Raw genomic sequence first — 26241 nt, 5'->3', positions numbered from 1 at the left:
CCACCGGTGACGCGAGTCCCGCCTCCTGTCAACCGATGTCGTGCTGTCCGATTGGTCCGACGAGCGCTTCCTGGTGTGTTCTGTCTTTTGATTGGCTCAACCTTCTTTTTGACTCAAACTGCTGATGAGTGCTATTGGACGGCTCTAATGTCAATTTAGTTTCAACGTCAACGTTGAAATATTGTACAAATAAACAATAATTACAATTTTATTCAATGATAAATATACAATTTCTGTAAAATAGCCATGAATAAATTAACCATGTTAACAGTTTAATAATTTGTATTATATTTTCTTCCTATGAGAACACAATGAATACATTTTGTTTGGGGTCTCCGGTTTGTTATATACCCAGTAGTAGAAAAAAAAGATCACATCACATTCTCACAATCATGCAACATTATATTTATTTTAGGATTCTGATGTGGTTCATGAGTCATTTCTTGTGAAGGGAAGTCCGACTACAACTGCGAATCGGTTCCTTTAAACAGTTGGTTCAAAACAATTATCCATTGATTATTTTTAATAATCCGTTAAACTGTTTTATTTAACTTTTATAAATAAGGTCCCTAACCATAGTTTTATTACAGGTAAAGTGTAGTAAGCATGTTTTTTGAACCATGTTCTATTTGTAAACCACATTTATTTTCTACAAAATCTATGATTAATTTATCAAAACCATGGTTAATGTGTGGTTTACTGATTCGCGTACGAATCGTTTGGCTCTTCTTGACGAATCGCTATTGAGTCGGATCTTTTTGATGAATCGCTATTCAAAATGGCTGCGCCCGGCACACATGAGTGTATAGACAGTATGGCATCAGTAAAGGCTGCATCCTCTGCTGCTCCTCTCGTTCTTCGTATCGTGGCGGAGTGTCCTGTGAGCAAGGCAAGAGCCTGCACACTTACACTTCCACACTGCGCAGTAAACACCCCGGTGTTCATGCCGGTGGGCACTCAGGGTACCCTGAAAGGCATCACTGTAGACCAGCTGGAGGATCTGGACTGCCAGATATGCCTGGGGAACACATATCATCTCGGCATGAGACCGGTATGTGAGAGAGGAAATACTTCAAATTTTGTTTTGAGTGTTTCATCAGAACCAAAGCACTATGTTTAAAACTTACTTAACTGTTGTTGTATGTGTCCTAACAGGGTCCTGAGTTAATAGAGAAAGCCAATGGATTGCACGGGTTTATGAAGTGGAATAGAAATCTCTTAACGGTGACTATTATTATTCTCAAATTATTCCCAAACACCAAAAGTACTATTAAAAGTCAAACGTAGAGACAGCAACGTAGTATTGTCCCAGACCCAGCCCACATCTGGTACTGTTGATGTACCAGATGTGGCCCGGATCTGGGTTAACACTATATGTCGCTGTCTGTGATGGTTTGTTTTATTATTTTTCCAATGCAGATTTAGCAAAGTTTCTGTTCGAAGGATACAGCCGGCTGGAAATGTTATAAAATTTGAGCGATTTCAGATTATTTAAGAAATTAGGTCATGCTGCAGTGTATATTCTTTCTGACAAAATGAATTTTTTTTTTTTTACCTTGAATGCATGTAAACCCGTTTGTAGGAGAATCCCAGAGTTCAGCATTTCACCCCCAAATTCCTTTTAACAGGACAGTGGCGGGTTCCAGATGGTGTCTCTAGTGGAGCTGTCTGAGGTGACGGAGGAGGGTGTTACGTTCCGTTCCCCTTACGATGGAAAGGAAATCCTGCTCACCCCGGAGCAATCCATCGGCATACAGAACAGCCTCGGTGCGGGTCACAGGGTTATTGTACTTAACTAAAACTACGGTTAGTTCACCAAAAAATTCTGTCATCATTTACTCACCCTCATGTTGTCGTGGTTGAACTTCTGTTTACAATATTTGATGTGCTCTATATTCGTTCCCTGATCAATTTTTAAATGTGAATAAAATACTAAATTCAATCTGTCCATCTTATAACGCAATAGTTTTACGATCTCTTTATGAGCTTTTCGAAGTGTCAGAGTTTTGGGTGAATAAACTTTCAGAAAGCTCTCAGATTTCATTCAAAATATTTTCATTTGTGTTCAAAATATGAACGAAAGTCATATGGGTTTGAAACAATAAGAGGGTGACTAAAGGATGACAGAATTGTCATTGTGAAATAAATATAAAAAACGGAAACTTTTTAAATTTAGTTTAACTTGATGTAATAAAATTACTAAACAACATTGTTTAAAATTAAACACTTTACAGTAATATTTTTTAAAACTTTTAATACTAATATATTTTACTTAAAGGTGCATTGCGCAACATTTCATGTTAAAAATACCAGTTTTTTTCTAAACCATACATGCTTAAACAATTGCCTGATGGTCTGAATGAGCCCTTCTCTGATCACTGCGATTGCCTCTATAATCCTGTACAGTAAAATAAATAAGGGGATTCGGGACGGAATTAGAGACTGGGCGTGACGTCATGCGTGTTCACAGGTTTGTTTATTCGCCGGTATTCTCTGTATCAGCGAACTCGAGCGACACAACTTTAGTCAATTTTCGACAAAAAAGTAGAAGATGGATTCAAAGAGACCGGCTTGTAGTTCATTCCAAACCCCAACGCAAACTCCACGCAAGACAAAGAAAATAAAACTTTTGTCTAGTGCCAGGAGTCAGAATAAGACGAGAGTCAACATCGGGAAGCTTTCAACAAATGGAGAGATCTCCGGTCGGCTCTAGGGCTCAAATGGGATCTTATACAGTGTAATAACTTGTATTGTTCATGAATGTGTTTCCATAATCATACAATCGTAAGTGGATACAGTACGCACATAAAACAGTTCAACATGAAGATAGATGGAAACAAAAACCGAAGTTTTCTACTACACCCGTTTTCCCCTCACACACACACACACATAAGTGTGTAATTTACTCGAATGCCTTTCCTTTCATATATTTAAAATGACTTGCATATTTATAACTTTATTACATTATGACTGTAACAAAAGATTTGTGCGGCTGATGCTCCTTTTGTAATGAACAGCTCGTGCAAGCGTGCGTGTGCGTACACACCTCTGGTTGCAGTTTCGCTTGTCGCCAGAGGGGGCATAGTTCTGTAAAAACTCAAGAGACTTGCGCAATGCACCTTTAATATATTTTACTATAATACTTAATACATTTTTCATACTTATTAATAAAACTTTCACATTTAAATAAAGATGGGTAAAATGAACATAAAAACTTATTCAAAATATAATTAATATGAAATAGTATAAAAACTCGCATTAACCCTTTGAGGTCGAGTAACGCGGCGCCACGTTTTGGTGTTTTTTTTTTTTTTCACATAGCTGCAGTATAGACTTAAAATACTTTGTCATTAATGGTCATATAAACAAAATCAATACATGATTATAAACTATAGAGGGTCTTCTTTTTTGTGTGCACTAACATCAAAACTTTGTGTTTTTGTAAAATAAATAAAATAAAGCTTTCAGCTCACTCTGTCTTCGCAAAAATCTTTCTGAAACGCGTCCGAAAAATTATTTGTAACTCAGTAAATTGTCACAGAGACACGATAGATTTCTCTTTATGAAGCTGAAATTCTCTTCTTTTAAATGAAGCAATTTATATAAAAACAACTATTCCTAGTTGATGTAATCTGTATGAAAACAGAGAGACGGTCTTTTTTCCTTTCACCTAATTTTAGCGTATGATGCGTTAATGTGACCTGAGAGCGTGTGCTATTCAAACGCTAACTTGTATAAAAACTATATGTATATTATGTAGTGTATATCAATGAACCTAAAATGACACTGATGATTCGTGTGTCAGATCCTCGTCTCAGTCATGCTCACACATGCTTGTTGAACTCTGTGTGCAGGTTCAGACATCATGATGCAGCTGGATGACGTGGTCAGTAGTACGGTGAAAGGCCCGCGGGTGGAGGAGGCCATGCACCGCTCCGTTCGCTGGCTGGACCGCTGCATCAAGGCAAATAAGAACCCGGACCGACAGAACCTGTTCGCCATCATTCAAGGGGGGCTCGATGCCAAACTGCGCAAGGCCTGTTTAGATGGTGAGCGCTCCAGGACTGCAGAAGTGTGTCTGTTATGATTGAGTGGCATTAGTGCGACAGCACATGGTAAAAATCATATTAAAACTCCATTAACAGGCAAAAGTTTGGGGTTCGTAAGAATCGTATTAAAGAAATAAACACTTTTATTCAGCAAGGACACAGCACAGGTTAGTTTGATTAAGACGTTTATAATATTACACAATATTTCTATTTCAAATAAACTTTCTATTCATCAAAGAATCATGGAGAAAAAAAGTCACAATTTCTATAAAAATATAATCTTTCCATTCAAAGTTGGGATTTTAATATCGCAGAACAAAGAGTTCCCATGTGTTCAAGAGAACAAAATGGTCATTTCTTGGGAAACTGATTAAAAATATCAGCAATAAAAATTTAAAAAAAAAAAGTTGCTCCAATCAAGGGAAGCCACTGTGACCTTTTTACATGTGCGTCATAAATGCACCGATGAAACGCTGTCCTATTTCTTTGGCTCAGGCATTTCAAAACGACCAAATCAACATTTGAGATTCTCTGCTATCAAATTGAAATCCCCTGAGGGAAAGTCTTGTGGTTTATTGGCTGCCCGTCAATTTTTTTAATGTTGTTTTATCGGATGCAATATCCTAAAATTTGCATTAAAATAAAATAAGAAATATTTCTAGAGCATCAAATCATCATATTAGAATGATTTCTGAGGGATCATGTGACACTGAAGACAGGAGTAATGATTAGGGTTGGGTATCGTTTGAATTTGAACGATTCTGATTCCGATTCCTTGTTTCGATTCCGGTTCCCAACGATTCTCGATTCCGATTCTTTTAAGAGGCAGGGTCAAAAAAGTTTAGCTAACCTTGCTAACCAACGGCCTTTCTGAAGGAAATACTCCTTCTGTCACAAATACTCCTTTTGTCACAAATTTAGCATTTTGCCGAGATTTCGTTATTTTTAGAAAAGTGAAGCTACACTTTGGACCGCCGACGTAAGCTACTCATGTTCGACTCGCGCGGTTATGCCAACACTTCCGGTAGACGCTTCTTCGTTGGTGTTGTTCAGCGGTTTCTTCTTCTGGTCGGCGGACTGTGAATATCGAAACTAGGAAACGAAATTTTAACTTTTGAACGATTCCGGGAAAAATGAAAAGTTAGTCCCGGTTCCAATCGATACTCGATTCTCGATACCCAACCCTAGTAATGATGCAGGAATAAATGACATTTTACAATATGTTACAATAGAAAACTGTTATTTTATTTAGCCTTGATGAGCACAAGAGACTTCTTTCAAAAACATGAATACATTTCACCGACTCCGTAAAGGATTTGGACACGTCTAAATATTTGGATGTCATTAATTAAGAGGCAAAATATCAAATCAAATCAAGTGGCCTCTTCAATTTTCTTTCGCCAGCTGGTTTCAGACTCACTTCTCCTCAGTTTCACACAGATGGAGGAACCACAGATGTAGTTCATCACACTATGAACGTGATCCACTAACATTTTTCAAACGCAAACCAGAAGCATTAAACATAATTACTCTCCACCTTGCTAAAAAAAATGTATTTCCCGTTTCTTCACTCAGAAATGACGAAGCGTGATGTGCCGGGCTTCGCCATTGGTGGGTTGAGTGGGGGAGAGGAAAAGGATGACTTCTGGAAGATGGTGACTCTCAGCACACACCACCTCCCCAGAGAAAAGCCCCGCTACCTCATGGGAGTCGGGTAAGACACACTTCCTTTGAATTTGTGCTTGTGCTTTCGTTTACTATTGGTAGATGTGTCATTATTTGTGAGTATTGTTTGTTGATTGTCTCTTTACGGTGTGTTTTAGCTATGCACTAGACCTGGTGGTCTGTGTTGCCTTGGGCTGTGATATGTTTGACTGTGTCTTCCCAACTCGAACAGCAGTGAGTGATGCATTTCCCTTTCTGTTTAGTTTGGAGTCAGTACAGTTTTTAATCTCTTTAAAAGAAGTCTCACCAGGCTGCATTTTATTTGATCAAAAATACAGTAAAAACAGTAATATTGTGAACGGTTTTCTATTGTAATATGTTTTTAAAATGTCATTTATTCCTGTGATCAAAGCATCATCACTCCAGTCGTGTCACATGATCCTTCAGAAATCATTCTAATATGTTCAAGAGAGCTGCATTTATTTGAAATAGAAATATTTTGCTTGATTGTTGTCCAACACGTCACAATATTCCTCATTTAAATAAATTTGGCCCAAGGCATACGCCAAATAAAGGGGGCGGGGCCTGGTTGAGCTGCATTAATAGTGTTGAAACTCACAGTTATGGTCCGGGCCAGTTGACTAATCAAAACAGAATGATCCGGCTGACCAATCAGAGCACATTGTGCGTTTCAGAAGCAGGGGATTCATAGAGAAAGGAACTAAACAGAGTGATACTGACAGACTGGGAAGAGAGGTCCCCGAAAAGATAATCATCACTCAAAATCAAGGGCTTAATATGTTCTCTTTAGACCTGTAGAAATAGTGGATGAATCCAGTATAAATGTTTACTATGATCTTGTCAGTATTTCTCTCATTTTAATGAGGCAATGTCTGGTTGTTTCAGAGATTTGGATCCGCTTTAGTTCCCTGGGGATCTCTGCAGCTCAAACAGAAACAATATGCTAAAGACTTTCAGCCGATTGATCCTGACTGCCAGTGTCCCACCTGCAAGAGGTATGGACATCTGTCTGGAATTTAACTGACTAAATTGTTGTCGTTATTGTTAAATTGATGTTCAGCTGTCTGCTGTGCTTATAGGAATAGTACCAGATCGAATCCAGATATGTACTTGTCTCATACAAAATCTCGATGATTGTGAATCCTTTTTTCTTTTTCAGACACAGTCGGGCTTACCTTCACGCCCTGTTCAAGAGCGACACTGCAGCCATGCATCACATCACCATCCATAACATCTCTTACCAGGTAATTATCAACCAGGCTGACAGATGCATTACACGTTGTTTAGACACAGTGTGTTTTATTACTGCAGGTCGCTTAATTTCTTCCTGTCCACGTCAGCTCACGCTCATGCGCTCAGTGCGTCAGAGCATCATAGATCAGAGGTTTCCTGAGTTTGTGAAGGCGTTCATGAAGAGGATGTTCCCGTCCAGCGAACAGTACCCCAGCTGGGCTGTAGAGGCACTGCAGTCAGTCAACATCACCGTCAGCTGAGACGCCCACACCAGGAACATGAAGACAAGAAACACACTTGCTGTTTTTTTTTAATGGATCTGGCTCTTTTTTTAAATGCTTACATTTTTAACATATAATATGTGAAATATACCTGTTTTGTAAATAAAAAACTTTTAAAAAATCTATGCTCTTTCACCAAAATAATCAAATGTGAAATGGTAACGTTGACTTTTTTTTATAGAATATATATTTAGTTTTTGTCTTCATTTTGAACAGCATATCTTTATCATATTACCTTTTTCTTTTAATATTACTACAGGTGAGCGAACAAATGTGTAATATTACGTTTATTTTTTATTCATAACATCAATATAGTCTCGTTTGTAACACCATAAATATAACCCTTATGGGATTGTGTGTGTTTATGATATACGTACACACACACAAATTATAACGTTCAAAAATGTGGGATTGGTAGTTTAATGTTTTTGAAAGAACTCCCTTATGCTGCATTTATTTGATCAAAATAGTAATATTGTGAAATATCACTATTTAAAATGTGAATTTATTGTAAAATGTTTGTAATTTATTCAGTGATCAAAGCTGAATTTGCAGTATCGTTACTCCAGTAGTGTCACGTGATCCTTCGGAAATCATTCTAATATGATGTTTTGGCGCTCAAGAAACATTTATTAATATTATAGATGTAAAAAACAACAACTGTACTGCTCTCAATTTAATACATTCTTGCTAATATAAAAGTATTCATTTCCGTCCCCAAAAGTAGGCCTACATCACCTTAGCCTTTACGTGAGTGTTCTTTTATTGTGTTTTATGGCACGATTAGAATCGCTCGAACGCCTCAACTGAACAGATGTGCTTGTAAAAAGACCATCAAAACCTTTAAAGGTTGATGTTATATATATATGAAGCCTTTCAGTCGCTAAGCAGGGCAGATTTATTAGGATTTATTGGGCTTCTCCCACAAACAGCCACTGAGGGGCAGAGCTCTCAAGATCTCACTGCGGGTTATTGACAGGAGAGAGAGACTCGATTCTGTTCCAGTTGAGACATCGAATGTGACAACACAATTCATTTGACTCCAGCGTGGAAATTTGACTTATTTGATTTTGATTGCATTAATATGCTAACTGAATATGCATGCGGATAGAGCATGTCAAACACAGCAACAGGTGTCCCCCCTCACTTTATGTCCTGGGTATTCGCTGCACTATTTTTGGTAAAGCTGATTTAAAAATGAATCATTTATGGCATTGATGGAGATGGGATTTTCATTACACTATTAGGCTACTAATTTTTGACTGACAGTTAGCTTTGATTGAGTTCCAGACCATGTATATGAGTGGACTTGTCGCTATCTCATGCATTTCACAACAACGCAGCAGACGAAATGACTTCAGGCGGCTTGCAAGTACATTAATAATAAATGAACTTTCAACACATGCTTCAATCAATTCAGGACAATGGTGAAATAATGCACCGCAGCAATAACTGGCAACAGTTACAGCTGATGTGAAACCGCTTATGTGAGCAGGATGTCCAGGCAGGCGCTCAGTGTTTTGTGAGCTCAGCTCGGGGAGGCACCAGTTGCTCAGTCGCTGCTGTGATAGTGGATCCGTGTCTCCGTTACTGAGTGATGACAACACATTATATGAGCGCGAACTGAAGCAATCACAGCGGAGTGACAAACGAGGGCGAAGGCGTTTTAATTGATTTGTGTCGACCATGGTGGAGCTGGAGAAGGAGGTTCTGCCGCTGCCGCCGCGGTACCGGTTCCGAGACCTGTTGCTCGGGGACTGGCAGGCGGACGACAGGTAAGTTAACGTTACAGCAACTTCAACTCCTCAGCTTATGTTTACATTCGTGCTTCCAGTTGAAATAACTGCATGTAACGTTAGGCAATGCACAGGGTATTATTATAGAATTATGGCCATTGTAGCCTATATGAGTGTGATCATTAGAAACAGCCATATCATTGACTGAGTAAGAATTCCAGTTGGGAGTATTACCTACTGGTATTGGATATTGGTATTAATTAGGTCATTTGAATGCAATACTTGTTGGCTTTAGAATTAAAATTAGTGTAATTATTTTCGTAGCCAACTAATATCAGTGTCAGTTTGTACTATTTTACAGTCTGGCTGTGTTTTAAAACTTAAGCACCTGATGTCCACAAATGCTGTCTAGCTAGCTAGCTCTAGTCTGCGTGTTTATCCTGGCATATATGCGTAGTTGTTTTATGCAGGCTTTGATACAGCGTGGTCACAGTTTGATCTCTTTGACTTAACAGCCATTTTACAGACGGCAAAAGCAGAAAAAGATGAACTGACAAAAATGTGGGTTTGTGCATGCTTGTGTCATATCTAATGTCGAATGATGTGATGATGTTTTGCACACCTCAGATTATATCACCGGTTTGTTTGTTTATTTAATTCAATGTAGCAGTTTACAGCACTGAGTGCCATGCATCGAGTCTCCAAATTAATGTGGAAAATGTTTGTTTAATGTTATCGTTTTACTATGTAAAGAAGGCCAGTCCCTGCAAACTAATTTTAGTTCCCAGAATGTTCTGGGAACATTCTTAAAACATGTATAACGTTTGGTTAGCCAAGAAAGTTTTTGTTTTGGAAAAAGAATGTCTTTTTAGGTTTGCAGAACGTTCCCCCAAACCCTCCTGTAATGTTTTAATGTTAAAAATAACCTGCAGGCACCGTTCTGGAAAGTTTCTCTATGGGGTTCTCAAACATTTGGGAGTCAGGGACCCCTTACAGGGGGAAAACATTGCCGGGGACCCCCTTATATTTATAACAGTGATTAAGCCAAGTTAATGTGGGAGCGGCTAATGAAATATTTGTGCACAAATGGTCTCTACCCAGGGTCCTATGCAGGAATTTCTACATAGCCTACTGAGGTCCCAAAAGTGATCTTGCTAGGGGGGTTGGGGGCATCACTTTTGAATGAAATTTGTTAAAAAATTTCAACAACCAAAAAAATTAGTGCAGTGTTACACTCACTCATACTGACACTTACTGGCGTGCGTCCGTGCAGCATCACGCAAATATAAAGGTTTACAGTAACGTGACTGTAATACGTTATTCGTAGTGACCCAGGATAGATTTATTTGTGCAGTTTGTGACTTTGCAAGATAAACAACATAAAGTAGCACTGGTATTTCAAAACATTCAGTGGCATATACGAATCAACTAAGGACGTGACACAAATAACACGTTTGAAAAAATATTACTGACTTTAATGCGTTTAATTTAGATTTAATTATTATGATAAAATTAGGATTAGCTATTTATTTAGGATTTTGTGTCACAATTACGTCAGGGTGCTCGATTAATCTGTCAGTCACTACTGCGGGTGTCACAACACGGTGACATGTTCCGGTGTCAGTCAGGTGTCCTGTCAGTGTGTCGCGATAATGTCAGTGACACGTGCCACTATCCACTGGCACATGTCAATAATGTCAGTGACCCATGCCACTATCCATTGTATGCCAATGAAGACCGGATATGCCAATACGCATAGAGACATGTGCCACATACTTTTGCACAGTGATATACTGTTAGCAAACAACCAGACGCCATCCACGCTGCTTAGATGAATATGTAAATAAACACACAACAAAAAAGACAGCGGTGAGTAAGCTATTAGGAAAGCAGTACATAATTCGCCTATAAATCTAGACAAACCCTTGCGGCAGCAAAAAATGATTTTGCTGCCAGTGTGATCTAGCAACTCTCCGTTGGCTTGCGAGCTGGAAAAAACAAACTCTGGTCAGGCCAATCACATCGTGTATAGAGTTGGTGGGCGGGCTTAACATAATGACAGCAGAGTTGTGACGGTTCCACGTGATTTCGCTGCTACTTGAAAACAAACAAGATGCTGCTGGCGAACAGCGGTCTTTCAAATCGGCTTTGGACGCGACTCTGGGTGACTTGGCGTTAAGGGAACGTCATTTATGCCGTTCATAAAAAAGGAAGATGAGTTCAGAGATTTGACGACCGGATACGGCAAAAGTTTAATATATCAACTAACTCCGCTGGACGGAAAACGCCTTGGGACTCAGTCATTCACAGCCGATCGTTGCTCTGGTTGGTTGTAGCGCTATCCTATTGCGTGCAGAGGGATTTTGAAAGACAACTGTTTATCCCGCCCCTCGGATTGAGGCATGCCAATTGTGAGCTCCCAGACCTAACATCTTGATGTAGGTCTGGCTTGCCAGGCTAGTACAGAATGGCTCTTTCGGCATTATCCTGAACATTGTATAAGCATTTATTTCATGCAGACGGAATAAAGGCTCTCGGAGCACGCTGAAACGTCACATCCTTTGGATTATCCCTGCAAAAAGGTCCAGAGTCTTTCACATAACAACCTAGGAAGTCAGGGACAGAAATGAATGTTATTTTCGACAGTCCTAATATATCAACAATATCAATCACTTAAAGGTGCCATGTAATAATTGAGGTAAAAATATCCAAAAAAATTAGCTACATGCATCAAAACAATGAGAAAAAATAAGTGCAATGATGTAATTAAAAAACTGACAAGTTATAGTGCTGCCGAGATATAAACCTAAATTAGCACGCTAAATTACTAGCCCCGGCCCGGCAGGTGTCGTAATACCAATTTCGGCCATGGGAGGCGGTATACGGGCGGGCAACATTACCACCAGCTCTGAATGGCGCTAGGTTGATCAACATCAGCGAATGCTGTCTGTCAAATTAATTCAAACTAACAATAAAAGTGTAATATGAACAAAACGAATACCGTAAACTTGAAATAATTGCCCGCAGGCTTTTATTTTCCCATATCGTCGAAATGCACCAGCAATTTGCCAACTGTTAATTTGCCAACCGTTGCAAATCCACTGAGCATTTAATGCTTTCTGTAATAATGTCAATTTACCTGTGATACCAGTGGTATATTGTGAGGGCCACAGCACTTAAAGGTACACATGTGCCATTTAGCCAGTTGGTGGAACATAAAAATCTGCATTTTATGCTTGACACTCCGTTGCTAGGTGAGGACGGAGGACCGAAACACTTTAGTCCTTTAGAAAGATAAGAATGAGTTTTCTCCCTCGCTACTGGTCTTCCTGAGTGGGTGTATAAAATGCACTAATTGGCGAGCGCTCATTCGTAAGGGGGTTAAAAGTACACGTCTTCTTAAATGGAGCAACCACTTCAGGTGATAATTCCACATTTGAAACAGCCTCCATTTGACAGTTTCAAAGGGATCTCATTATTGAAATCATATCTAATCACTCTCACCAACTGGGGATTGATTATGTTATTTGCGTATCAGAGAGCGTGCGGGGGTGGAAAACACGGTGGTCTGTCGCTCTCCCTGTGGATGCGTTTTGTAGTACAGCTGATAAAGATAGAGTAGCTTGTTTCTTCTTCAGACAACACACTGAACACTCTCACTGCATAAAGCTTACAATCCAATTCTCTGTGTGTGTGTGTGTGTGTGAGAGAGAGAAACATTAACCTGCTCAACCTGGCTCCTTGAGGACTCAAAAATAAGGATGTCTGGCTCCTTCGGCTCTGAATTAAAGACCTTGTAAAGGCAGAAGGCAAAGTGCAAGTAGGCAAATCACTTTATGCCCATGTAAACAGAATGTTCGCATTAACGTAATACACATCCACATTCTGTAATATACAATCCACATTATTATTGCAGCATGAAAGAATCTGAAGAATCATCATCTGCTCTTTTCCATCCATATGTTTCAGGGGCGTTTCCTCTGAGAAGGCAAGGGAGGCAGTGCCTCCTCAAAAAATTGGATGGGAAAAAATAGTCCATATTACAAAATAAAACAAATATCACAAAATGTGACATTAAAAAGTGTATAGTCGCTCGCTTTTCTAAAGTAACACTGTCCAACAGCCAGAGGCGGACACAGCTTCAATACTTGAGTAAAAGTACAGATAGATCTTGCTAAATATCACTCAAGAACAAGTAAAAGGACTACAGTGAGATGTCTACTTAAGTAAAAGTACTAAAGTACTTGTTTTTAAAAGTATTTGGGTATCAAGAGTACAAGAGTACATTTTCTAATGGCGCTTTTCCACTGGAATTGAAAATACGGTACTTAAAAATTGGTACAAAAAATTGTACTCAAGTAAATGTACTCCGTTACTGTCCGGCTCTGCCAAAAGCGACACCCGCCGATAAAGTTACAGCGGGACTCTGCGTCTCTCTTGCCTCCCCTAAACACATTGACTTTTAAAGTCCCCCTGTGGTGAAAATACCGCTTTTAATGTTGTATATATGTCTATGTGGTGTTTTTAATATGAAGAGCTCTTTTCCAAAACGCGTTAAACGCCATTTTTTAAAAAAAATGAGTTTGTCGTGTCATTCTGCTGTGGACAGAACCCTTTCACTGCTCCATCAACGTTTCATGCCAAATCGCTATATTTCCTTGTTTAAAATGTACTGCAAGATACAGTTTCTTTCCAAGCCGCGATAAGCGCCAGCCCTGTTTTTAGCCTAAACACGATAAATCGTCAAATTCAATGAGCGCTCTACACAATCCAGCACGGCGGCACTCTAAACAGAGGTTTATTATGTTCATTTATTCCTCAAAATGAGTCCTAGTTTTCTAGTCGACTAGTAGTAGATCGTTTAAGCCATTTGTATTATCAGTAATCACATATATTGATTTAATTAAATGGGAGAGAAACCATATGAGCGTTTTTAATTGCATATTCCGCATCTCAACGTATGCATAAAGCTTGCCACAAAGAACCGGCAAAAGTAATGATTATGCATGAAACATTTGAATTGTTTATTAATAAACTAGTGTTTTCTGTCAGTGTCAGCAACAAAGATAAAGTTGATGATGCTTACTCGCCATCTTCGCAGTGAACGCGCATAGAGAAACGCATACTTCGAATTAGCCTACATACGCAGAGAGTTGCCAATTTATTTTAGTTTTTAATTGTTTTGTTTAAAAGTAGATATTTAAAGCTTTCTGTAGCTTAGTTCTCAGGCCTGTGTGAGGCAAGCATCGCGGTGTTTCGGTTCATATTATGAGACGCGCTCCGGTTCACCTGCGCGCCTCTGTGTCCTGATTATATTGTCTGATATTTACTTCTAATGTATTAATCCAGTCAATTTGTCGATGAAACATTTATTAAAATGAAGATACAATTTATATGAAACGAAATTTACAAGCTTTCTACAAAACAAAACTTAGTAAGTGGTCAAAATCATGTCTGACGCACTCCAAATATTTTCCGATATTGGGCAGCTTTTGAATTTTGATCCTATCTTACTCATCTCATGCGGTTCCCTTTTCATAGCCTACTCAACATAGATGAAATAATAAAAATAAGTAATGTAATATTATTAAAAACAAATGTGAAATGTTTATTTATTTATTTATTTTTTTTTTTTACTTATATTTAAGCGTCATGCTGCTCCGCTTTGCTCACATGTTATGTAGCCTGTGTGTGTGTGCATGTGCTGGAGGGGTGCCCATCCCTTTTTTGAATATCGTTATCATATATTGATCATTTTTAATAATTCGTTTTTTTCATGCATATGTTGAAATTGGTATTAATAATTTGTTTTTTTCATGCATATGTTGAAATTGGTACTATTTGTTTGAGGTTTGACTCTTTACTAAAAATGACTTTACTAATAATGATACAAAAAATGGATGCATTTATAGCGTTTTGGAAAAAAATAAAATTAACTTTTAAATTATCATTAACAATATTGTTGTTTGATTTAATAATTATTGTTCAAAATGTTCAGACTGAACCAATAAAACATTTCAACAGGATAATTTGAATATTCACAAAATGTGTGGGTCTAGGTAAAAAATGTAGTTTTCCTGAAAACTATTGAAATGGATTTATAGCGTTTTGGAAAAGAGCTCTTCATATGCTTAAAGACAAACCATGTACAACTTCATGTAAACACCATTGCTGAGTATTTTCTCTTTAAAACTGCAGTGAACCAAACAGTATCAAAAAAAGTTTTTTGAAATCGCTGGTGTTTCTAACGTCACAAACTACCTTGTAACCAATCAGGTCAACGTGTGATCGCCAACGAGTGGATCTCTGAGCTGGTGCGAGTGAGTGGAGACGGGGATAATTTGCATAATCACAGAACCACAAATACTAAATGAGGCAAGGGTGTAGAGTTACATTCAAGCTATTTTACAGCATGAAGAAATTTGTTTTCAAGGGGGGGGGGGGGGGGTTTAAATATGTCATTTTGGTGATCAAAGATGAGTTAGCCTAATGGAAGGGATATAATTATTGACAACAGGGGGACTCTAACAGACCCATAAAGCGTGTGGTGGGTTTGATGGATGGTGATTGAGAATTATTGGGGTCACATGAGAGGAAATGCCTTTGATTGGATATGATTTGTTTGTGTATAAGCCCTGCCTCTTGTTTTCATGCGCAAGTATCGGTCTGAATGAACAACATATTGGAGTTGAAAAAGGAAATTAAATTAAAATTAAAACGGAAGTAAGCAACTCGCTTAGATATCACTGATTTGTCACGTCAAAATCTAACTTGAAATGGCCTGAAAACCAAAGACCTGAAGACCAAAATGTACATCATCATCATCATCATTCACTGCAAATCTTTGGCCTCAGCTCTTAAACAATAGGGGGTTGTTAGATGAGTCTGGTTTTGACGTCACTGAGGTAATGAGGCACGTGAAAACTTTCATTATTTGATTTGTCGGTTACTATTTAAGGTTGTTTATGAATGATTACTCTCTTTACAGAAAACAACTCCACTCTTTCACTGATCAAACTGAACATAGTTTACGTTAACTTTGTGTCGGAACCTCAAAAGTTAAACCTCTTTTTAGTTTTAGTGATAGATAGTGTCTCCCATCACATTTATACACTGTTGTTTTTAGGAATCCAGTCAGTTTGAATATAACATCAACCACGACAACAACATAATACAACTTAAAGATGGTAAACCAGACGTGTGTGTGTGTGTGTGTGTCAGAGACCGTAATTTCTCCTTCCTGGAGATCCATGGCTTGGTGTTCCTCACTTCTTGTTATCACTAGCACCTCCTTTCATGCATAACAAATACTCTATGGATAGCTAGATAGACAATGCACAGTGGCTTACTGCATTTCAAGGGATTACATGTGATCCATGTGAATGTGTCCAGTGGTGGATGGTGAAATAGTGCTCTTGATGGAGAGTTATATTGTCTTTCTATTAAAGGCTTAGTTTAATTTCTTCCTCATTAAGAAACTCACTGGAGTTGTTTGGAAATTGGCATGAGGGTGATTTAAATTATGGGAGAATTTTCATTTTTGGGTGAATTATCCCTTTAAACCAAGAGAATTTCTCTGCAACATGTTCTGTTCATCCTTGTCATTTAGAAAGTGTAAATCTGGTTTACAGTGGGTTCTAACAGAGAATGTTCTAAGAACTTTGACTAACATTCTGACAAGGTTCTCTCGAAGTAATGAACTTTCTTCCAGTAGCGTTCATACAAAGTTATTGATTGATGTTCTCAGAACAGCACTACTTGTTTCAGAACATTCAAAAGTAACGTTCCCATAATGTTTGTCAAATGGAATGTTCCCTTACCCCTCACAACCATCAAAAACCATTATAAACCATTATGAATTCATTTAGTTCAGAGAACTTTCAGAAATGACATTTTCTTAGCTTAATGTTAGCATTAGCAAAACGCTATGAGTATGTATTTGGGTTAGCGTTTGACATTTCATTTTTAAATAGCCCAGTTAACGTTTAATCTTGACAAATTAACGTGAAGTGATTCTGAGAATCTTGAATGAAGCTCCCTAAAAACATTCATTTGCATCTCAGGACCAAAGTCAGTATACATTGACACGTTGTTTACCGTGATTGTGCCATACTGATGTCTAGATTCCGACCGATAAAGGATTTTGAAGGCAGATACCGATATAAATATTTTTGGGTTTTAAAATCCGATATTCCGATATATCGGCCGATTATTATTTTTTTTTTATTAAATATTGTTGGATTTCACACACGTGTAAAAGAAAAACTAACTTTTCTGCACAATATACAATTGATACTTTTTCTCTATGTCTAAATGTTCACTCCTCGCAAGTATAACTTACATTTTACAATGCAGGGACTGTAACTAGAGATATGCTAGTTATAAATACAGTAATCATTACTTTATTTAGCCATAAAAAGTTTATTGTGGTTTCCAAGCTCATAAATGTTAACGTTAGCGGTCTTCCACTGATGATAGTGGCATTAGCTAGCTTTGTGGTTAGCTAGTCTATGATGAGCCATAATTTAGCAATAGATAACATCATACTGCAAATTGTAAAACATACATTTTCAATATAACAGGCTAAGGAGAGATGATTGAAGCATGTTTCATCCGTTTTTATTTTTTATTTTTTTTAAATATTAATTTATCGGCCATTATAACTGCCAGTACCGATATTTTGGAAAATGCCTAATATCGGCCGGCCGATATATCGGCCTGGCTCTACTGATGTCTGTGTAAACAAACAGCTTGAACGAAGCGTTGCAAAATCATGCTAAACGTATAATAGAACTGACCTAATAGATTTACCTCAACTGCCAGTGACAAAGCAGCATCCCATTGGCTGTCTGAAAGGATATGAAATCTTTTTACTATGTCAGACTCAGGCTGCATTTACTCTTCTGAAAGTGACAGAAGGCTCAGAGACGTTAGGTAGTAAGTAGCTATTTGAGGAAAATTCCTGACAAACATTGTGTCAGAGGGACTTGGTTAGGTTTGAGCAGAAGACAGTAGTTCTGGGGAATGAAGGCCTAGCGCCGATTAAAAGTGACAGACAGGTTAATTCAGCAGCCAAAGCTTGTCCCACATGTCTCACACCTCTCACTTCTATTAATCTCCTACACAAGTCTCTAGTGCACACGCACAAACACACGTATGCCTACGCATATAAATGCCACAACACTCTGTTAGCCACTTATGTCCTCTTGATTCTTGCTGAACACACTTGTGTTTTGAACTTTCGTTTTGAACCATTTCCCCTGCTACATATTATTCCCTGTACTCTGTGCATGTTTGTTCAGATTTCTTGAGTACCCTTTCGGATAACCCTTATAACCAACCATTTTACCTTCCAAAAAAACTCACACCCCCAACAATGGAGGCTCAAGCTGTGAGCTGTGGTTGTACTACAATTCGCATTGGCAAGTTCCTTTACAGCATATCCGTTAAATTGAACTCGTGTTGGTTTTAAAAAAGGAGACCATTATTTAATCTTGAAAGATAAACAGAACTGTGGCTCTAATGACTTTTATGGAGTCCCAGCTGTAATTAACAGAATACACGACTAAAAGCACATTTGGTCTGTTAGTGGCATCATGTGAGTTGCCATGATTTTCTCGAGCTCAGAATGTGGTTCTGGGCAGCAGATGCAGAGGCAGCCTTGTCTGCTCCAGCTGGAACGTTGTGGAAAACCAGCATTATTGACAGTATCTAGAGGTCTAATTATCTCTGTATTTTCTTTAAGGAATTGTTTTTTAATCATTTAATTTTTTCGTCAATCAAAACACCATTCACAGCCCATTTACTTAAAAAAAATACACAGGAAAACTTGCAGGGCCGGGACTACTCATTTGTTGAGGATCATTTAACGTCAAAGTTAACCTACCCACTGGATATTAATGTGAAAACGTCTCTAAAAATGGAAAATAATATGAATTATAAAAAGACTTAAAATTAGATAATTGAATATACAGTGTTGTAGTACTCGAGACTCGGACTCGTCTCGGACTCGGTCTCGAGACCATATTTTAATGGTCTTGGTCTTGTCATGGACTCGTGTCCATTAGGACTCGGAATTGACTCGTACTCGAACATTTTTTTTTTAGGACTCGGAATTATTCCCGAGTCCACTCGAGTTCAATTAAAAATATTTTTCATGATTATTAAAGGTATAGCGGAGGATCTTTCCGAATTTTAGAGAAGACCCGCCCTCTCCAATTTTTTTAAAAAATGCAAAAAACACAACACTCTTGCTCCCGAGAGGGAACGTCTATTACGCCATGCACAATTATGTTGCAAATTCTAAACTAACTCAAAAATATTCATAAAAAAGACAACATGTCAAATGCCCTTCCGTGTTTTATTTACTTATTATACTGATCGATTGAGTGACCGAGGACTCGAGACATGATATGTGCAACCCTGTATCACACGAAATACGTTCTGAGGAAACTATTTTGCAAATCGCAATTACGTTACATAGCAACATATAGGCTAAGCAGTGCTATTACATTGGTCCTTAACCTAATATCTCTCATTGTTAATACGTTATTTTTATACATAGTTGCATATGGAGAAGTAGCTTGTTGCATTTGTGTAATAATAAACACACAAGGTTTTAGAATATTTCAGCGTGATACCATTTACCATTTTGGTCAAAAGGCTACTTTAGACAAATTGAGATGTTTACCGTGTCTATGCGGTGCATGACTCGTGCCAGGGCTAGCATTGTAGCTTGCATTAACTTTTAATAGTGACTTTAAATGGATTTCTCCAAACTTTACCTGTCTGGTAGAATCTTCGCGACTGCGGCATCAGTGAGAAGCCCAACCTGTGCTTTTAGCGCACGCCAGTGTGTGATATTCACCCAAAATCACTCTGGTCTTGTTTCTATATTCTGCGGCCTTTCTCTTCTTATCATACACTTCGTAAACATTTTTTCTCTTTCGACCCTCAGCCATTTTCAAAGGAATGGCTGAAACCGTAACTCCGACATAATACACCTGAAAGTGAAAACTACATAGGGATGAGCACGTAGCCTACGACGGCCTTACGTAAACATATCACCAGAATGATTGACACTTAGGTGGACCAATAGTATAGACTACCCACCCGGAAAAAGAAAATCCTCCGCTATACCTTTAATGTATGTTAATAAAATATTTCTTTAAATTGATTGACATGCCCAGTGATTGGTGATTTTCTAGTGCGCAACTGCGCATGACAAATTGTAATAAAATTACTTTTAACACCACCTACTATGTGGCCTTTTTACCCTAAACTGATCATATTTTTTAAACTCTAAGTAAATTCAGTAAAATAAAAAAAGGATTTCTCTAAGTAAATAAAAGTAAATTAGGTAATCAACCCTCACTGGTCTCGACTCGGACTCGACCGTCTCTGGTCTCGGACTCGACTCTCTATGGACTCGGTCTTGACTCTGACTCTCTATGGACTCTCTCTGGTCTCGGTGTCGACTCGGACTCGAGTGAGGTGGTCTCGACTACAACACTGTGAATATATGTCATTTAAAAAAAAAAAATCACCGATAGCGACATTGCACATCTGGGGGTGTTTTTAGGGTCAGTGAATAAAGTAAAAATGACAAAAGAAGCTTGAATGTAACTCTACACCCTTTTCTCATTTAGTATATGTGGTTCTATGAATATGCAAATTAGCCCCGCCTCCATTCACTCAGACCAGCTCAGAGATCCACTCATTGATAATCACACTTTGACCTGATTGGTTACAAGGTAGTTTGTGACGTCAGAAACGCCAGCGATTTCAAATGGCATTTTTGAGACTTTTTTGGTTCACTGCTAGCCTGGGTTTTCCCATGCTGCCTTGCCGCAGTACGATTTTATTCATGCTGCTAGGCAGCCTGGACACCATGAAGCAAAAGGGAACCAATCACAGAACGGGGAGGAAGCAGCAAGACGATGGCGACGTACATACGACACAATGAAGCAGTTTGTATATATCTATGGATCCATCTTGGCAGCGGACGCTAAGCTACCTTTTGATACAGCCTTTGTGTATACTTAAATCTCCTAAATCTCTGACCCATCGTCTTCTTCCTCGTCTAATTTTCTGTCGCTCTTCATACGTCATCTGGTATCATTGAACTGATTTGCTATGAGCTACGTACAGGCGCATTTGATAGACAGTCTTAGCACCCAATAATACGGCTCTGGGCATTCGTAAATGAACCACGAGAAAATGAACATGTGGTTTCCAGGTCAAGTCTCATTCTCAATGATACAGATTATGACAAAAATCATAATTGTCGATTATTGGCTTGAAATTATAATTGCGATTATTAATTACGATTATCACAATTTACATTGAATGATGTTTTGAACAGCTTTATGCCATTGTTCGAAGTGACTGCATGCAAATTGTTGTATTAAAATAAAACGGCTGAAAACTCCTGAAAAACGTTCAATGCTTTTCTATGGTTTAATGTAACACCAAGTAACTTTTCCTCTTCGTTCGCCCTACTGGTTGGAAATGAAATTGTCCATTGCCGATGTCGTAAATAATTTAGCCTACCGTCGCACGCACGCACGTTTATCCAGCACCGGCTTTAGAATGAACGATGTCCACAGACAAGGTAGAGTATGTTACATGATTTCATGAAAGGATGATGTATTGTGACATCAGAAATGAAGAAAAACTAAATAACGACAATTGGAGTGCATGATATAAAGCAGTCGAATTTTGTAGTTCTTTTTGTGTTCTGGTTCCTACCGAACCCCGAAGTTACATAGTGCCAGTAAAAGCGATACAGACAGATACGGCAGAAGTGCCTTTCACCCTGTTACGACTTGATGAACCACTGATAAGATTTTGGAAACATTATTTTAAGTAAACAATGTTAGATAGTGTTGCTTTAATGCTAATTATAACGTTACACTAACTAAAATTAAAACAATGGGGAAAAAACCCTTAACATAAGCTGTAAAAAAAACCACACAGAATAATATAAGTGAACTTATATTATTCTAAGCACACAGAATAATATAAGTGGACTTTTTGTAATTGTGCCTTTAAACGGTTACATAATTGTGGCATCCATAATTGTGATCGCGATTACAAATTCGATTAATTGTGCAGCCCTACTGGCTAGTTCACTGTAGTTTTAAAGAGAAAATACTCAGCTATGGAATTGACTTATGAATTTGCACATGATGTTTCTTAAAGCATATTAAAAACACCACATAGACATAAATAACATTTAAAAGCTTATTTTTTTTTTTTTTACCACAGGGGGACTTTATTATTTTCAATATTTTAAGTCATGATACTCATTTCTGACAGGAAGATTCATTCAAAAGGGTAGGATAACATTTAATTTATACAGTAAATTACAGTAAAAGCCGTAATGTTGTGAAATATTGCAACTTAGAATCACTGTTTTATATGTTAATATGGTAAAATGGAATTTATTCCTGTGATCAAAGCTGAAATTTCAGCATTATTACACCAGTCTTCAGTGTCGCATGATCCTTCAGAAATCTGACATGACATGTTTGCTTAATGCAAAACAAACAGGTTTGCTAAAGAGCCTCCACTATGATTCGCCAGCATTTTCACTCAATCATGGTAGTCCCTCAAGGTAACATCATTAAGGCAGGATTATTGTTGCTCAACAAACCTTTCCCCCATTGCATAATTCCACCTAGCAGCACCAATACATTCATCTCTCTTTTGTTTTGGCTTGTTTGAAAGCTGAAGAGCTTCTGTGCTCCTAATGGTCAACGTCACAGATTCTGTCGTCTTTCTGTCTGGACATCGTGAAGCGACGCTTGTCGTCCACCGTGACACAGATCAAACTATCGATTCTTGCGTCCCGACGCCCATTGTCCTTTACGTATCATCACAACACCAGACATCATCGTGACAAAATCTGGCTGATATTGTGTAGACTGAATTTGGTCGTGCTACAGCTCTACTGTTGAAAAAGAAGAATTATGAAAACTGAAATTGGAATTACTTTCACGCTACTAAAAATATAGCAGCATTTCCTCACTCTAGAGATCCGAACTAAAATATTCTTTAGTGAGATTTTTTTTTAACGCACCTTTCCTTGATCATAACAGGTGGTCCAAATTAAACATTCTTACCAGTCTATTAAACCAAGAGAATTTCTGTTTCTGACAATAACCCATGACTCAGAAATATTACATGACTAGCTGGAGCATTTCAGAACCGGTGTGGGTTGATGCAACAGTTCTCTGTGAAAGGAGCAGTCTAGCCTTTTGCTTTGAACTAGACTTAAAATAAAGAGAGCATGAATGCCACTCTTTATTATTGATTTACCCTGAAGTCATGCCCATGCATAAACACCATCCAATCACATTCAAAATTATAAAATCAACATCTCTTGCCTCGCACACAAATTCACACACACTCCATCTATCATGCTCAGACACATGCCTTTTTTTGCAGAACGTGCTTCACTGGCAGCACCGTTCTTCTAAAGCGATAGATTGGGACTGCAGTGGCCCGCAGCTCCGCGATGGCACTCGGCTTGGTATTACCATACATATAACTGCCTTCTGTCTTACAGGCTAAATCTTTTATCGACTTCGCCGCTGTGTCTCCCACTTGACTGACGTCTCCCTGCAGCCCCATTATTCCTCTTTAAGCTCCTTGTCTAGCATCGACCTTGATGAACTAGCTTATACAGCTCAGAGAGGGAAAGCTCTGGATTAAATCAACAAGTCACTTGTTGTGTACACTTAAATGAAACCAAAATTGACTTGAAACCAAAATTGAAGGGTTCAGTGGAATGACCAAAAACATACATCATGGAACGAGTAATTTTGTGTCACAGTAGTGGCATTCAGTATTTCACAGTTATTTTTGCTGGGAATTTCAGAGGGGAAAAAAAACTAACAATGACCATATAATACTGATTAAATATTTTCACCACAGGGGGACTTTTAATTAAAAAATCTAAATCTAATTAAAAAATGTTGTGAAAACGAATGTCTCATATTTGTTAATGAATTACCAGGAGTTCAGATGTGTTTTTAGCCATTTTTCGGTGTAGACACCATATTGAATTAAGCGTGGATTAAAGCAATGGTAAGAGGGATAGACTAAAGTCTAGTTCACACTACATGATTATAATCCCGATTTAAAGCCGGTTTGCAAATCGTTGAGCTTGCCGACAGTTCAGGGTGTTATCGCGTGCAAATCGGGGAGGATTAGTAGGTGATGCTCGCCAATTTTCTTGCCAGAAAAATATCTAGCATGCTAGATATCCCGAGTTGTCGCACGACTGAACCTCAGTGATGTCATGAGCTACAGCCAATCAGACCAAGGCATAGGTTGAGGTCACCAGGTAAATCTTTTTTTTTCTTTTTTTTCATTTTTTCATCACGCAAACAGTGTGCAGCACTAGTTTCTGTCTGACGTCCATATTCGTGTGGTGTGTTCGTCTTCTTCGCTGGATATTGGCGTGCGTGCTGTTTTGCGTCATTTCCGGTTCGCTTTATCATCGTTTTATCACCACTTCTTATACTGTCAATGGTTTTATCACACAATTTTTCATGACTAAACGTGTTTGTGGACAAGATAGAATCGTTGGGTGACAGAGTTGTTGTCAGCTCGTGTAGTGCGTTACCTCCTGTTGTACAACTTGAACACTCCTGATTTCAGAGAGAAAGTCATGTAGTGTGAACCGCACAGTTCAGCCCGACGTTTTAAATTCATGTAGTGTGAACCTCTAGCCTGGTTCAACCAGACTCTAGTTCATTTCATTTCCACATAGAGTCTGGAACCGCTCCATTGAGAAACGTTTCCTTCCTTGTAGGCGGGTTCACTATTAAAGTTCAAATCTATTGGATCTGCCCAAAGTCACTCGCGATCTGCCATACCCAATCGCTAACGGGGTGTCGTGAGTGACGTATATGTCACGCGCCGAAGAGGATTATGTTTACAATAGGATTTCAGTCAACGAGCGCCGCAGGTTTTGTTAATCTAGGAACAATTATTAATTCGAAATGTATATATGACAAGAAGTACAATGATATATACATCCAACGGTGGAAGCTGTGTCTAATCATTACAAATACGCCGCTGTGGTCGTTTTCTGATCTGCCACAAATGCTGTAACGTTAGCTGCTACGGTGAATGATCAGTCTGTCTCTATCTGCAGATGTGTAATAAACAACAATTTTTCATATTACGTCTTATTGTTTCTTAATTACCTTAATTATGGTCTTCAAAGTATGTGCTTGTACATTTTTATATGGCATTTAGTTTTTTTAGTAAAACAAATCAACCATTGCCATCTAAAACTGAAAATCAAATATCTTCAAAGTATGGTTTTTCAAATTTTTATTTATGACAATTATTTTTTTTAAATCACAACCAATTTGTATGATTTACAACATGTAAAACTGACACACCAACCTCCTGCACGAGTGCACAAAGGGGCTCAAAATGTTCTATTCATCACAAGAATCAGTAAAGTTACAGTTGGGAATATGAGCGACTGACATGACTCCTGAGCGGATCTTCAACAATAGTTTAGCAGCCAGGACTCGGGGCTTCCGAACACCAGGCTAAACCGTCCGTCCAAAATGTCACGGTCATCGTGCACGAGCTGGCCAGCACAAACTTCCAAACTTTCTGCCTCCTTCACTTGGTCCTCAGTTGTGCAACAAGAGGTGAGACGATAACAATCCGGCTTTAAATTCTGTATATTCGGCAGTTTCTTTTCCAACAACGGACCGAATAGCTTTTCTCACGTCTTTCTCCGCTGCCATTACTGAACTCAAACTGACGCGCTTACATCAACGTCATCTTTCTCAGCCACTCCCTCTATTCGCTGATTGGTCCTACAAAAAATTTATTTCTGGAAACCTAAGGATATGGAGCGATCCCAGACGTAGTACTGAAGTAAAATGAAATTGAGCGGAAGTGCGTAGGAGGGTGCAGCCAGGCTAGTGAACCTCACCAGCCCTGTCAAAAATTACATACATGCACTACTCTGACTAAGATCTGTTAGGGCACATAATACCATCAAGTTCCCTTATTTTGTAGGGGGGACTAGGAAAAACTGTACTAAAAGTTCACTTCTGATAACTTTGTGAGGAGTTTTTTTTTTTACATTTTCTGAGTACTGTGATGTTAGTATGGCTTTAAAGGATATGTCACGGGCTTGGTTGAAGCAGGCACGGAAGCAGGATCAGAGTTGCACCAGTTTTTATTAAATAAACTAGATATCCTCCAGGAACAGGT

At 38.4% G+C, this 26241-nt stretch overlaps 2 protein-coding genes across 4 annotated transcripts in view; both read left to right on the top strand.

Annotated features, from left to right (window-relative positions):
• The first annotated feature begins 28 nt into the window (after positions 1-28).
• Positions 29-7376, top strand: qtrt1 (queuine tRNA-ribosyltransferase 1). Its single transcript, XM_039686739.2, has 9 exons — positions 29-1051; positions 1156-1224; positions 1629-1767; positions 3855-4049; positions 5625-5763; positions 5873-5948; positions 6621-6730; positions 6895-6979; positions 7076-7376. Exons 1-9 carry the CDS (start codon positions 779-781, stop codon positions 7226-7228), a joined length of 1239 nt encoding a protein of 412 aa, XP_039542673.2. The 5' UTR covers positions 29-778; the 3' UTR covers positions 7229-7376.
• Positions 7377-8428: 1052 nt separating this feature from the next.
• Positions 8429-26241, top strand: part of kcnt2b (potassium sodium-activated channel subfamily T member 2b) — a 96163-nt gene continuing 78350 nt past the window's right edge. Inside the window, exon 1 of one of the 3 annotated variants that reach the window (XM_039687681.2) lies at positions 8429-9024. In XM_039687681.2, the coding sequence (XP_039543615.2) occupies positions 8936-9024 (89 nt within the window). In that variant the 5' untranslated portion in view covers positions 8429-8935. The remainder of the gene's footprint in view (positions 9025-26241) is intronic. The other 2 variants (XM_089128278.1, XM_039687682.2) reach the window with 2 other exon arrangements.

This window comes from Pimephales promelas, chromosome 3, assembly GCF_988280905.1.
Source record: "Pimephales promelas chromosome 3, fPimPro1.hap1.1, whole genome shotgun sequence".
NCBI lineage: Eukaryota > Metazoa > Chordata > Actinopteri > Cypriniformes > Leuciscidae > Pimephales > Pimephales promelas.
This window is presented reverse-complemented; position numbering and strand designations above follow the sequence as displayed.